The sequence below is a fragment of the Gigantopelta aegis genome, chromosome 14 (genome assembly GCF_016097555.1).
Source record: "Gigantopelta aegis isolate Gae_Host chromosome 14, Gae_host_genome, whole genome shotgun sequence".
Classification (NCBI taxonomy): Eukaryota; Metazoa; Mollusca; class Gastropoda; order Neomphalida; family Peltospiridae; genus Gigantopelta; species Gigantopelta aegis.
The window spans coordinates 22,589,916-22,606,396 of NC_054712.1; the positions used below are offsets into that span (position 1 = coordinate 22,589,916).

Below are 16,481 nucleotides of genomic sequence, written 5' to 3' on the forward strand. Positions count from 1 at the left end.
ACACCCATATACGATGTCGACTGGTACAAACGCTACAGGAAGACACCCATATACGATGTCGACTGGTACAAACGCTACAGGAAGACACCCATATACGATGTCGACTGGTACAAACGCTACAGGAAGAAACCCATATACGATGTCGACTGGTACAAACGCTACAGGAAGAAACCCATATACGATGTCGACTGGTACAAACGCTACAGGAAGACACCCATATACGATGTCGACTGGTACAAACGCTACAGGAAGACACCCATATACGATGTCGACTGGTACAAACGCTACAGGAAGAAACCCATATACAATGTCGACTGGTACAAACGCTACAGGAAGAAACCCATATACGATGTCGACTGGTACAAACGCTACAGGAAGAAACCCATATACGATGTCGACTGGTACAAACGCTACAGGAAGAAACCCATATACGATGTCGACTGGTACAAACGCTACAGGAAGAAACCCATATACGATGTCGACTGGTACAAACGCTACAGGAAGAAACCCATATACGATGTCGACTGGTACAAACGCTACAGGAAGAAACCCATATACGATGTCGACTGGTACAAACGCTACAGGAAGAAACCCATATACGATGTCGACTGGTACAAACGCTACAGGAAGAAACCCATATACGATGTCGACTGGTACAAACGCTACAGGAAGAAACCCATATACGATGTCGACTGGTACAAATGCTACAGGAAGACACCCATATACATATACGATGTTGACTAGTACAATTGCTACAGGAAGTAACCTGATGCACCTATCTGAAAGACTGATTAGCTTTCAAATTTGTTCTTGTAGCATTTGTACTAGTCATTGACCTATAAGTTTAATCTCATTAGTGCACTAAAACATCCAACTATAGGTATATCAATATGGCATCAGAGCTAGGATACTGTGTGTATTTTAGACACAGTACTTACCAACACTTTGGTCAGTGAAATGGTCTAGATAGAAAAGACCCCCATTGCTATTTTTTTGTGGTAAATTCCTCACTTATAACAGGAGTACATCTATAAATATGTCATACATAAACTAATTACATCATGGTGTATATATACTACTCAAAAGAATTTAAGGGTCAGACGATATTTTCGACATTATTTTCTGAATGTCAATTATATTAGCTAGAGCATAATGTCACGCATGGTATTGTTCCATTTTGACGAAAGTGGGTCTAAGCAACCCATAAATGAATTAAAATCCACTGTCATTGACACTGTCGACTAGTTCTAATGGCGAAAACATGCTTACATTTGCACGTAAATTAGGGCGAAAGCGAAAGGTCTGCTAAGTGCCCATAACTTGCTTTTTCACAAAGTGATTCATTTGCACGCTTTGCATGTGTATTCCATGTTCCCAATGCTGAATTTCCGTATAATTGAAGCTTGCGTTCGTGTACGGTGCACACTCCAAATTCGACAATGGTACGACGTCAACTGACTATCGAAGATCGAGGAAGGGCTATTGCTTGGCTTCAGGATGTTGCTCTGAGACTTGGTGTCAGTCAGAGTGTCGTTGGCCGACTGTGGCAACGGTACCAAGCAACGAATTCTGTTCGAAATCGTCCACGTTCGGGAAGACCCCGAAGCACTACAAATAGAGAGGACCGCTACATCACCAATATGGCTCTACGTCAACGCACAACCACTGCATGCCGATTACGTGACAATCTGCGGACTGCGACTGGAACTCGAGTGTCTGATCAAACCATACGCAATCGTCTGAGAGCCAATAATCTACGCTGCCGTCGCCAGGCTGTTCGACCACCACTCCTACCACGTCACAGAACAGCCAGACGTCACTGGTGCACGCTTCATCTGCGGTGGCAACGTGTTCAGTGGGGTCGAGTGATGTTCACTGATGAGTCCAGGTTTAGTCTCCAGTTCAACGACGGTTGGGTTCGTGTCTACAGACGTCCTGGGGAGCGCTTCGCTGACGTTAACGTTAGACAACGTCACCGGTTCGGTGGTGGCAGCGTCATGGTGTGGGGCGGCATCTCTATCCACAACAGGACCCCCCTCTATGTGGTGGATGGCAATCTGAATGAAATCCGCTATCTGAATGAGATTATCCGGCCATTGGTTCTCCCAGGCCTTCAGCAGATTGGCGGCGGGGCAGTTCTGCAGGATGACAATGCCAGACCCCACCGCGCCAGGGTGGTAACGGACTTTCTCAGACAACAAGGTATCGCCAGGATGGATTGGCTAGCATATTCGCCTGACTTGGCCCCAATAGAGCACGCCTGGGACGAATTAGGCAGGAGAGTTTGGGATAACCATGCCCCTCCGGCCAACCTTCATGATCTGGGTCAACTTCTTATGGCAGAGTGGCAGGCCATTCCCCAAGAGTTCTTCAGACGTCTGATCAACAGCATGAGGCAACGATGTGTCGAGTGTATTCGCACCAGGGGTGGATTCACACACTATTAAACGAATGTTCTAATGTGTAAAATCCATGTTTGACAACCTTCAACTTTGACAGCATGTCATGTGACTTTCTTGTATACAGTGACGTTTATTTGTGTTTTTTTGTAAATATGGAACAATAAATTAAATTTTTGGTGTAGTTTACATCATCAATCTAATACACTCTGAAACTTATTTGGTTATACATTTTTGACCCTTAAATTGTTTTGAGTAGTATACATTATACTATTGGGGGTGTTTACCAATAGACAGTGGCAGCTATAGTAGGTATACATGTAGTAAAAGCGGCATGCAGTGTGCCATCACGTGCATGATATTATTTATGGTTGTGGTTGTGGTTGTGGTGGTGGTTGTGGTGGTAGTGGTGGTGGTAGTGGTGGTTGTAGTTGTAGTGGTGGTGGTGGTTGTAGTGGTGGTGGTTGTGGTTGTAATGGTGGTGGTGGTTGTAGTGGTAGTGGTGGTTGTGGTGGTGGTTGTGGTTGTAGTGGTGGTTGTAGTGGTAGTTGTGGTTGTGGTTGTGGGTGGGGGTGGGACGTAGCCCAGTTGTACAGCACTTGCTCGATGCACGGTCGGTGTGGGATCGATCCCCGTCGGTGGGATCGATCCCCGTCGGTGGGATCGATCCCCGTCGGTGGGCCCATTGGGCTATTTCTCGTTCCAGCTAGTGCACCACGACTGGTATATCAAAGGCTGTGGTATGTACTACCCTGTCTGTGGGATGGTGCATATAAAAGATCCCTTGCTGCCAATCGAAAAGAGTAGCCCATAGATAGTAAATGGGGAGCTGAATAAACACATTCAGGCTGGGGTAATAAATAGAATATTAAACCCGCTACTATGTATTATCAATTTTAAGTCCCGAATGACAAAGAAAAGTAATTTCACTCATAGTAGCAAGTTTAATAAACCTCTATGCAGGGTACTTATGGCTGAAACTGTTTCTGTGATGAACATCCATAGACCTGTACAACTATAAACCAATTTGTTTTAATGACCTATATGACTTGTAGTTTGTAAGAAATGGATGTAAATGCAAAACTTTAACATTAAATATTAAATGCAAAAGCTGTTGTCCTCACCGTCACCATCAGAAACAGTGGCGTAGAAAGGGGCACAAAAGTGTGTGTGTGTGTGGGGTGGAGGGGGGGCGCACACTCTTATACTTACACATTTTTACACTATTATAAAGCAAATATAAAGCAAAATATCCGAAAAGTGGGTGGGCACATGCCTCCCTTGCCCTCCTCCCCCCACTTCCTACGCCAGTGAGAAAAGATTTAAGTAATACCTAACTCTCACCCTTTTTACTTCTTAAAAGCCGAGGCAACAATGAGTCATTAGAACAAAACAAAAGAAACAAACCTGATGATAAGCCTTGGGTAAGAGGAATAACAACAGATGTCATCTTATTTTGATCAACTTGAGCAATAACTTCTGGGATCATATTCAGACTACTTCTACCTTCAGACGGACTGATGACCCCGTGACAGACCAGACTCTGGTGCATATTTGCACAGTCAGCGGTGAATACCAGACCACTAGGGAACTTATTTTCATGCTTCCTCTTAATTTCATTCAGCTGGTTTTGGTATTTTTCTCCAGCTCTGTCAAGGATCTTCTGAGCTATGTCTTGATCGTTTCCAGTGGGGTTGGGATGCTTCCAGCAAACAACAGCTTGAGAAACCACATTCAAAATGTCTTCCTTGTATACAAACACTTGAATTCCACCATGTGTTGATGGTTTCGATGGAAAGTAAACTGTTTTAATTGCCGCTGCTACTGCTACTAAGGGAGAAAATGGTAGGGTGAACGGTGTTATAGCTGCTGCTACTGCAGCTACTCCAAATGAGAAGATGTTGTCTCCAGTTGAGGATGATCGTCTAGAATCATCTGGAAGACACTGCTTGATGAATTTACTGTCAAGACTTAAGACCGTGTCATCCACCTTCGCGCTCCATTTACTGACAAACTCTTGACTAATCAGCTGCGACATGGCATCATCAATGTCCACAAAGTGAACTTGTTTCAAAGATCCACCAGTGACAACATTATCAAAGGATTTCACGGCTCTCACGTACATCTCAGCACAAGATGGCTTTGGCACTTTATATATACCTAGAAAATAAATAAAGAGTCCTCAATAATAAGGTCTTAAAGTACTTACAATACGAAGGATTATGAAAGGTTACAACATAACACCTTAAAAAAAGAAAACATTTTTTGTTTTGTTTAATGACACCACTAGAGCACATTGACTTATTAATCATCGGCTATTGGATGTCAAACATATGGTGATTTTGACACAGTCATAGAGAGGAAACCCGTTACATTTTTTCCATTAGTAACAAGGAAATCTTTCTATGCACTATCCCGCAGACAGGATAGCACATACCACAGCCTTTGATATACCAGTCGTGGTGCACTGGCTGAACAAGAAATGGCTCAATGGGCCCATTGACGGGTATCGATCCAATACCGACCGCGCATTAAGTGAGCACTTTACCACTGGGCCACGTCCCGCCCCACATCTTATCAAAAGAATGATGAAGACATGCATGCATGCATTATAAAAGCAAAACACTGGAGACACATTAGATTTGGAAATGATATGAAATGGTTACTTTCCAGCCAAGTGTTTTAATGTAACCATACATACATGTACTAGCATTTAAAATTTAAACATATATTTTATTAATATATTTGTGAAAGACTTTTTTTTTTCTTTCTCAAACTTAATCACTACACCACAGATTACAAAAGGTTAGGCCTACAACATAACAGGTTATAAAAACAAAAATTAGAGACATTAGATTTGGAAAGGATATGAAAGTTACTTTCCAACTTAGTGTTTTAATTTACCATACATATTAGCATTTAAAAATTAAGCAAATATTTTGTTACTGTATTTGTTAAATACTTTTTTTCATCTCTCTCAGACTTAATCTTGATGGTTTAATATTCATACCAAGTAAAATATTATTATGTGTGATACAACATAGGAACCAGATGGCTCAGCTAGCGCTTGTTTTAATTAATATGATCATAAAAACAGTACTACACTCAGACCAGAAGTTTGGCCAGAATGGGTTTTTTAGTTTTGTCTTGGGGTCCACAGTTCTTATTGTCAATTACAAAATTTAGAATTCAATCAAGCTTATTTAATTCACACATTTGTCTAGGTCCCACTGATTTGGAGATGATAAAACATTTACTAAAACAATAATATTAACAAGCATTCTGAGAGTACTGCTAAAGCAATACATGTCCCCTATTGGGCCTAACAATATTTTGTACCCCCCTAAATTCAAGGGACATACTTCTGTGAAAAGGTAGTAAATCACCATGAAAGTTAAACTTGATGGATCTATAACAGTACATGATAAAGCTACATAGACAATTTCATTTCATTATCTTCTGACATTATCTTCAGGATTTTTTTTTCTCATATCTCCTAAGTTCAAGGGCCATAACTCTGTCAAAAATGGGTAAATTACTATGAAAGTTAAACTTGATCTGTAACAGTACATGGTAAAGCTATATAAAAAAATTCAGCTCAATATCTCAAGGTCTTCTGAAAACAAAGTCCGGAAAACAAATTTTCATATCTCTTAAGTTCAAGAGCCATAACTCCGTCACAAATGGGTAAATCACCATGAAAGTCGAACTTGATCTAAAACAGTACATGATAAAAATTTCAGCTCAATATCTTTAGGCATTCTAAAAAAAACATCCGGAAAACTATATGTGGGACAGACAGACGGATGGATGGACAGACAGAAGGATGGAGATGAAACCTAGAGTCCCATCTGGTTGGACCAGTAGAGGACTAATAACATGAGTTGAAATAATTATATCACCCTTCTTAACAACATTATTGCACAGGTGGGGGGTTTTGGGTGGGGGTTTTTTTTTGGGGGGGGGGTTGCTATCTTTAATAAACATGCATTGTAAATAATGAAAATTGAATCTTTGTATTTAAATCTCTTCTATGATTACTTTACCTTCCTCCTAACATACAGTGTCAGTTTGTACAATCAGGAAAATGTTGATAACTCAAGGAACATTTTGTTTTTAAAATCTTGATTAGCGGTATTTCTCGTCAATTTAAAATTGATTAGCAACTACTGTTTGATGTTTTAAAATTGTGTAGCAAATTGCGACGCGATACTGAAATGTTCCCTGTAACTGTAAGGCAGTAATCAGTTATTATCTACATATTTTCTTTAAAGAGACATTCCTGAGTTTGTTGCATTGTAAGATGTTTCCGACTAACAAAATATTTCTACGATTAAACTTGCATATTAAATATATTTTCTTGTTTAGAATATCAGTGTATGTATATTCAATGTGTTTCTGGTCATCTTAATATTTGTAAGAAGCCCAAACTGGATTTTGTCTTCAAATAATTTCGTACGCACGAAAAAACAATAGAAATATTAGAACGATCAGAAATACATTTAATTCACATCCACTAAAATTTTATGCAAAAAAATATATTTGATATGTAATTACAATCGTTAAAAAGTCTCTGTTAATCGATAACATCTTAAAAATTGTAGCAAACTCAGGAATGTCCCATTAAAAAAACCCATTGTAATTACCTGAACTAATAGACGGAATTGCAACCGAAGTGACATTCAGTTTTCTCGCCTCGCACAGACACCTGAGAATGGTCTTACAGAGATCTTCCAAACACTTCGCCTTGTCTGTGTAATCAGAATACGCCGGTCCAACCGCATGTAGCACCTTCTTGTACGGCAGACGCCCTGCTGTCGTGGCAACCACTCCAGACACTTTCAGTTCACCGTGGACTTGGACATACCTGCGTCCTTCCTTAACCAAGGTGTCTCCAGCTGCTTCAGCTATAGCTTTAGCTATACCAACGGTAGCAGTTAGTTTAGTATTAGCAGCAGTTACAACTGCATCCACCGACAGCTGAATGATGTCACCCTTGTACACCATGACATCAAGCAGTTTCCCTCTGACAACCGGCTGGGGTCCGCTTGTGTCCGAAGTCGACTTGGTCTGCTTTCGAGGGACTGAGTAAAAGCCCACATTTGGTCGAGAGTCCATCATTTTCATGGTGGAAGAAAGAGCTTTCTTCTTCTTAGGTTCTTTGATTACTTTCTTTAAGACTTTTTCAACTCTTTGTTTCACAACATCTTCTTTAATGTTGTCTTCACCATAAACATTGACAACATCCTTTACATCCGAGTCAATCATCTGCAGATCTGAGGTTATGGCTTGATACATGATCGTGTCTTCTCTGGCGATTGCCTGAATGCTGCTGTGGATTTCTTCAGCTTCAGCCACTGAATCTCGACACTGAATATTATCACTTGCACGTACAGGTGATTCAATGGAAGTCTTAACCAGCTGCTCTCCACCCGAGACTTCCACTGCTTCGAAACGAGTAGATTCAATCTCCAGTGTGTTAGTCTTTGATTCATTTCCTGTTGATGAAAATGGAGAAGCAAAGTATTTTTAAAAACTAAAATATAATATACATTTTTAAAAGGTTTTTTTTTTTTTTTTTTTAATTTTGTTGAAATGTTGTCATGGCATACAAGTCTGCCTGAAGATATGTTCCGCTAAACATTGCATTCAAGAATATAAGGTCATCCGGAATGATTATTTTACATGTCCTAATGCTAACCCTAATGTCAAAACTGAACTAACAAACTAATAAATAAATAGATACATTTTTGTAACCATTTTCATTAAATCTTATCAGAGTATACTGAGTTCACCTGTAAACATATTCTGCTACACATTAAATACAAGAACACAAGGTTCTCCAAAATGTTTATTCTAAGTCTAAAACAAACACTAACTCTAACCCAACACTACCCTAATGTTTGAAGTTAATACTAAATTCGGACCCAGTATTTCAATACAGCCAGGGTATTTTATGCCTGGAATATTCTCTTACTTACAACTGGTTCTTGATAACAAAGACTCATAATTCGGCATAGTTGCCATTACTTACTTTGGAATTTCTGTTAGCATCACAAACATGATGTCAAATAAACATTTATAAACAGCATTTTACGTCATAAAAGTTAGAGAAACACACATTTTGCTTCAGAAAAGATTCAACGGTGATATTTTAAAAGTACGTATGTCCAACTGAACAGTGAGATGTAGCATATGAATATGTAAATAGGCTCTTGAATGCTGGTTTTACTGTCCCAAATAGATTTGATTAGCCAGTCAAATTTCTTTGTAAATGCAGAGTGAATTTTATTACCCAAATGCTCGGGTTTACAATATTTATTCACTCGGAACAGATAATTTGTAAATCTTCGTAGCTCATTAGTTATTAATTTTGTTTTAGCTTACCCTGCTGCTGTTCCTCCATACGTTGTAACTTTGTCTTCAGTTCAGCAAGTTGTCTTTCCAGCTGAGAGCAGTAGAGCCTGTGTTTCTCTTCTAAACTCTGAAAAAAGTGAGATCTTTTATATGCACTTTCTTAAGACAGGATGGCATATATACTATAGCCTTTGATATTCTTGTCTTTGGGCTCAGTTTGGAATAAGAAAAGGTAAAGGAAAGGAAAGTTCACATAAACACTTTTTAAACAATAGCTATTTGGTGCCAACATACATGTATGGTCGTTTTGTTTTCTAGCACTTGCTCTGGAGGGGAAACCATCTCTTGCAAGATAGACTAGTTTTAACAAACAGCATCGAGTGATCTTTTATATATATATGTGTGCTTTCCCATATACAGAACAACATGTACATGTACTACAGCTTTTATGTATCAGCTGTAAGGCACTGCTTTGATTGAGGAACAATTCCCATGAGTCCACTGAAGGGGATTGATCCTATGACCCATCATAGCTGAGAAGAAGAGTTTACCACTCAGCTACATTCTGCCTAGCTCGAGTCACCTCCAGGGCTCTCCTTATTGATCTTGATATGTAGGAGAAGGCTAGAGGAAACTCTATGTAATACTTTGGCAATCATCGACAACCAAATGGTTGCAAGCTATTGTGTTTAAAATACAAATGTTTTCCTAAATCTGATGCCACAGAGCTTTAGTTTGACTATACTTGTGTTCAGTAATGACATTAAACTTACATGGTGTTACCAGTACCAATGCTACATGAAAAGATCCAACGCCCCTATACATCACTACAAAAAAGTACAGCACAGGTTTGTTTTGCATAGGGACGTTGGGTTTCTTTGTGTAGCGTTGGCACTGGTTAACAACATATAAGTTTAATGTTATAACTGAACTCGAGAATAATTAAACTAAAGCTCTGAGGTATCAGATTTAGGAAATTTTTTGTATTTTAGACACTGTACCTTGCAACTATTTGGTGATCGACGATTGCCAAAGCATTACATAGAATTTCCTCTAGCCTTACCCCACATATCAATATTAACAAGCATTTTGCGAGTACTGCTAAAGCAATACATGCAATAATTGGGCCCAACATTTTTTTGTATCTCCCAAATTCAAGGGCCATAACTCAGTGTAAAGTGGGTAAATCACCATGAAAGTTAAATTTGATTTGTAACAGTATATGATAAAGCTATATGCAAAATGTTATCTCAATATCTTCAGGCATCGCAAAACAGTAAGGAAAACAAATTTTCATATCTCTTAAGTTCAAGAGCTATAACTCCATCAAAAATGGGTAAATTACCATGAAAGTGAAACTTGATATGTAATAATACATGATAAAGCTATGCACAAAATTTCAGCTCAGTATATCAAGGCCTTCTGAAAATAAAGTCCGGAATATTTTTTTAATATCTCCTAAGTTTCAGGGCTCCATCACAAATGGGTAAAATGCCATGAAAGTCAAACTTGATCTGTAACAGTACATCATAAAGCTATACACAAAATTTCGGGTCAATATATCAAGGCCTTCTGAAAAATAAGTCCGGAAAACTAATTTTCATATCTCCCAAGTTCAAGGGCCATAACTCCATCACAAATGGGTACATTTTCATGAAAGTAAACCTTGATCTGTAACAATACATGATAAAGCTATACAGAAAATTTCAGCTCCTATATCTCAAGGCCTTCTAAAAATACAAAACAATCAGTAAACTATATGTGGGACAGACAGACAGACAGAAGGACAGAGATGAAACCTATAGTCCCTTCCAGCTGGACTAGTAGAAGACTAATATGGGGAGGACTGGAGGTGACTCGAGCTACATTCTGCCATGGTGAAGGACTGATAAGTGTGAGTTATCATAGTTAAATGCACCATATCATCTTTCAAGAATTTAACATCTATTTAAGACTAAAAGATTTAAAAAAAAAATTAAAATCACAAACTCTCTTTCCCACAAATTTTACGGGTATAATTCCTACTTCAAGCTGAGAATCTCTTTCCTTTAAACAATAGTTCTGCCTTCTCGCATTCGAGATTAAATCAATCTACCTCGCGGATTATCTTGTGTACAGCATCGGAAGCATTAGAAACATCTTGCTGAAGTCCTTGTATTTGGAGCTGCCCGAGTTCTTCCTGGTATGCCACACTCACTTGAAAATCATTCTCAAGGGTCCTCACCTTTTCAGTCTTAAAGAAAATAATTAAAAAAATTAATCATTAACAACAGGGATGTGAGAGGGGTTGGAACAAAAAAGCTTACTGCGGCCAGGGGCCAGGGGCCGCTGAAGGGCCCCTGAATAAAAACAATTTGCAACCTCTGGAACTGGCAAAAATTGCATTCAATGCTAACAAATCTAAACTGGTTATAACTTATAAAATAAGGCACACATCATAAACTTGAAACCGTGGAAACATGCAAATGAAATTTGCATGGTCAACAGTACTGAACATGGAAAAGTGCATTTACAGGTTTCCGCGTAGCTCTCACATTCCTGTAAACAAGGCTCAGTATTGACAAAGAGCAGGAGCCAACTGCCATTCAAAATACGTAATATGATTTCTGATAATCCAGTTCACAAGCAGCTTTTACTCTCCTTGTTAAAACATGGTACAACTATACAGAGAAAGAAGGAAATGCTTTATTTAACGACATACTTAACACATTGTATTTACGTTTATATGGCCTCGGACATATGGTTAAGGACCACACAGATATTGAGAGAGGAAACCCGCTGTCGCCTCTTCATGGGCTATTCTTTTCGATTAGCAGCAAGGGATTGTTTATATGCCTCATCCCACAGACAGGATAGTACATACCATGGCCTTTGTTACACCAGCTGTGGAGCACTGGCTGGAACAAGAAATAGCCCAATGGGCCCACAGATGGGAATGGATCGCATCAGGCGAGCGCTGTACCAATGGGCTACGTCCCGTCCCCCTATGTAGAGAATAACTAGCTAATGATGTAGGATATCAGCTTTACCCTGTGAAGATAAGAATGGAAAATGTCTTATTCAGCCTGAACAGGATAAAGCCGATATCCTATGTCATTAACTAGATATTATCTTTATCCTGCAGACCAAAACAATTAAGGGAAAAGGCTGTTATTTGTGTTATTTCAGCTACATTGTACGATGATCTAGATTTGTGATGCAGCTATGCGTGTGACATCACATGAGTAACGTCAAAAGTCATAATCTGCTAGTATACATGTACGTTTATTAATACATGTACAACTTTGTTTTAATCAGTCATCATAATCAGCTGATAGAAACAGTGGTTGCAGGATAAATTCAGATTAAGAAATCAGTGCCAACAAAGCCAACATTAGAACAGCCAATATTAAATTAGATATTGTAATAAAAAGAAAAGAAAAACTGATTAGTTTAAATTTATCATTTGCTTCCTGGTTAAAATGTCAGAAGCAGACATTGCTTAGCATTCCACAAAATTAATTTCAAGCTTTGCTAGATTTTGGTAAATATTTTCATGTCATGTCATGTCATAGGGTTTTACATGCACATTCAGAACAAGCTGTTGTAGCACACGCCTGTCATGGGCACAAGAGCCCGCCTTGTCCGGCTCCTCCATCCATGACAGGAAAGGTGGGGGGGGGGGGGAGGGACTGCTTGCACTGGCAGGTGCAAGGGAGCACCAGCAGCCCGATCAAGTCGGTAGCAGGCGGATGGGGGTGGTGGTGGTGCTATTGTAACGGGGAATAAATATTTGGTCGTTTGTATACAAATAACACATTTTATCTATTACTATTTATTTTAGGATTCTATTGATTTTATTATAGGATATTCTCAATCTGCGTTGAGAATATCATATTGGTGCATTAGACAAAGCCTTTTATGGTTGTTTCTCGCCATACTGGCTAGGGACGAGTCATTGGTTGATTCTATCCAATGGCTATGTGTATTTGGTGTCACGTGATCGTGAGTCAGGTCCGTGGAGCGCTGTGTGTAGACAGTCACAGTACACGTTACATACTTACAATGACTTGCCTTTGCCTTTTCCTGAGCCTTTCGTTATCTTCAGACTTCCTTTTGACACTTACAGGTTTGACTAATATGCATGTATTAATTGTTATTATGTTTATCTCATTATTTTAGATATAGGTAAATGTAATACATAATGTGAAAAAGTGTTTTTAACGTCCATAATTAATGCTAAGTAAATACGTTTTAAATATTGAATTCACTAAAACACACTAAACGAATAAATATATATATGGACGGGTTAACTTTATAAACAGTAATAAAGTAAAGGTGTTGGATATATACCATTAAACGTATAAATATAGATAGAGGCGCACGTTAATTGTATAAGCAAAATTAGTGATTAGTGTTGGATGAAGAGATGTCTAATTGCTGTAGTTTTATTATCCATTTGAGTGTTAGCTTATATTTTACCCATTTATTCACAGGATGAAGCCCAGGTACATGTAGTAGTGTTATCATCCTATACGGTTCATTGCCCACAGCGAAGGTGTGTGGTAGTAGTATTGTCTATTTCTGTATTACATGCAATTCTTGCAGCGAAGGTGTTTCACGTGTGTCTTGACCAACGTACGTGACTTGTTTCACCTGCACTGTAACAGAGTATTTTATGTATATATATTTTTTCTTTTTGAAAATCGAACGTTCCGGTTTGTATTCTGTAATGATTTTTATTTTAATGTTTTGTCATACAAACTCGAATGTTATTGTTTTGTAATCGAGTGACGTTGGCAGTAATATTGCCAAGTCTTTACTGTTTTAAAAAAAAAAATTATGACCGCATTTAATTATCTTAAATGCATGTAATTATTTTGATGATTGTTTTTGGCACTAGTGTCGCCGAAACGTATATGTATATTTTTGAAGGAAAGTATTATGCCAGTAACTTGGCATAATTGTGGGATAATGGTTTAAATGAATATGTATATTGCTATGTAATATGACATAGGTAATTTATTTTTATGATTAAGTCAAGGTTGTTAATTATTGTTACTGTCAGTGTATTTATCGTTTGTAATTTATTTTTATGATTAAGTCGAGGTTGTTAATTATTATTACTGTTAGTGTTTTTATCGTTTGTAATTACTTTTTATGATTCAGTCAGTTGTTAATTATTATTACTGTCAGTGTATTTATCGTTTGTAATTATTTTTACAGAACCACGCGTATGGTGTGATAGAGAGAATAAACCCTTGAACCCTTCCCAGCCTTGTTGTGTTTCTTTTGGGGAATACTTACGAGTAGGCTACACTATGGAATTTTGAATGGAGCAATTAATGCCAAAGAGAAAGGGTGTGCAATTTTGATTGAGGAAATTTGGCACAATTTTTGAACGGTCGGTCGAAAGGTAAATGGCAGAGCTAATATAGGTTTTGATATTAGTGAATCGAGAGTAGCTCGTTAATTTAGACCTCTATGATGCTGTGGTGTCTCCCTAGGTTGCCCATAGGGCCCTTAGAAAGGGCCTGACCGCTTCAATATTTTCAGAGGTTCCAAAGCTATATATACCTAGCCTAAAGACCAGAGATGCGGGAGAGGGGAGGAGAGATGGCTAGAGCAGTAAAAACTAAATCAACAATAGAGTTTTCTCTGGCTAGATTAAAGGGCAGGGTTCATAGCCTTAAAGACCAAACAAATTCAAAGACTTTCAAAGACTTTTACCTGCAATTTTCAAAAACTTCAAAGACTTTTACCTGCCATTTTCAAAAACTTCAAAGACTTTTACCTGCCATTTTCAAAAACTTCAAAGACTTTTACCTGCCATTTTCAAAGACTTCAAAGACTTTTACCTGCCATTTTCAGAGACTTTTACACAGCGGTCAAAGATGATAGAATACGATAAAAATACCAAATCAGTTACATTGCTGTCCATGGCAAAAATTTTGCTTTTTTACATGCATCATGACCGATTAAACCTTGTAACTGGAAAATATCAAATGCATGCAGCTGTAAAGGATATCATCATGGCTTTGGCTATGATTTGTGAGAATTTAAAGACTTTTAAAGAGTTTTATTACAATTCAAAGACTTTCAAAGACCTATTACAATTCAAAGACTTTCAAAGACCTATTACAATTCAAAGACTTTTAAAGACTTTTACTACAATTCAAAGACTTTTAAAGACTTTTATTACAATTCAAAGACTTTTAAAGACTTTTATTACAATTCAAAGACTTTTAAAGACTTTTATTACAATTCAAAGACTTTTAAAGACATAAAAATTACTGTTTCAAATTCAAAGACTTTTAAGGAAGTTAAAGACAGCTACAAACTCTGAACGGACACTTCTAAACAAAACAGAAAAATTGTGAACACCGCTCACATCATGTTATCCCTTCCACCATTGTCATTTTTCTTTGTACATGGGCTTAAAGCATTACATATAATTAACGAAAACTGAAATTACAAAATTTAAGCATTGTAATAATAAAACTGTATCGTAGAATATCTACGGTAATCTCACCTGCGCTGAATTTAAACTTTTCAGCAATTCGTCTTCAAACCTTTTCTTCATTATCTCCTCTTCACAGAAACATTCAGTGAGCTCAATGCACCGGATGATATGTGTCGGTTTGTCCGAGAAGTAGTACAGACACATCTCAGATGGACTGTGCACATCTCTCAATTCTCCTGCAATAAATAAATAAATAAATAAATAAATCTCAGATGGACTGTCCACATCTCTCAATTCTCCTGCAATAAAGAAAGAAAGAAAAAAAGAAAGAAAGAAATCTCAAATGGACTGTCCACATCTCTCAATTCTCCTGCAATAAATAAATAAATAAATAAATCTCAGATGGACTATCCACATCTCTCAATTCTCCTGCAATAAATATATAAATAAACAAACAAACAAACAAAAGCACATAACAAAGGAGAAAAATATTTACATGTTTCTATCATGAAGAATAACATACAGAATAAATATTATGAAAATTTTGAGAAAAAAAAATCAACTTTAAACATTGTAGCAATATATATAAGTGCATTCTTGAGGGTGGGGGAGGAAAACATAGTGTGAATGCAAGGAGTAAGAAGATGCACCCACAGAAAAATACAAAAAAGTTTTGTTTTTTTGTTTCAAAGTGTTCTTTTTGTCTACATGGAGACGATCCTGTATAAATGTTTCCTGATTTATTTTGAACTGACACCCCACTTATTTCAGACAGGATAGTCCCTTTCCACAATCTTATACACAAATATAAATTATGCTGTTAAAAAAATACTTCATGTAATGTTTTTTTATGGTAAACAAAACCACCCAGAATATTCTACATTTGAGTTAACAGTCATGAAACATCTGAATATGAATTAAATTTCTTACACACCCATTGGTGAGAACATCATGCATTATGTTTGATAACACATGGGTTGTTTACACACATATGTATGTTAACAATTTCAAGACATATGACTGGCTGCTCCTAGGTGATGACCAGGTCACCAGTGCCATGCATCCAATGAAAAACTACATGGTGGAAATAGATTACACTGTGATGAATAGTTAACCTGACCTGGTTTTTGAGGATATGTAAGAAATAGAATAATACATTTGTGTCCGTTAGATACCATTTATCTCACAATTCATTGTTTAAAAATGTATCAAACTCGTTTTCCCTCATTAGATACATTTTAAAACAACTCGTTGAGAAATAAATGGTATCTAACGGCCACTCA

At 37.7% G+C, this 16,481-nt stretch overlaps 1 protein-coding gene across 1 annotated transcript in view; it reads right to left on the bottom strand.

Moving 5' to 3' along the window:
- The window catches only part of LOC121389146 (protein mono-ADP-ribosyltransferase PARP14-like), a 28,416-nt gene that overhangs the window by 2,027 nt on the left and 9,908 nt on the right, over window positions 1-16,481 (bottom strand). Inside the window, exons 5-9 of the mRNA XM_041520756.1 lie at window positions 15,268-15,434; window positions 10,852-10,989; window positions 8,787-8,883; window positions 7,046-7,897; window positions 3,807-4,559 (exon numbers count right to left, since the gene is read on the bottom strand). Of these exons, the coding sequence (XP_041376690.1) occupies window positions 3,807-4,559; window positions 7,046-7,897; window positions 8,787-8,883; window positions 10,852-10,989; window positions 15,268-15,434 (2,007 nt within the window). The remainder of the gene's footprint in view (window positions 1-3,806; window positions 4,560-7,045; window positions 7,898-8,786; window positions 8,884-10,851; window positions 10,990-15,267; window positions 15,435-16,481) is intronic.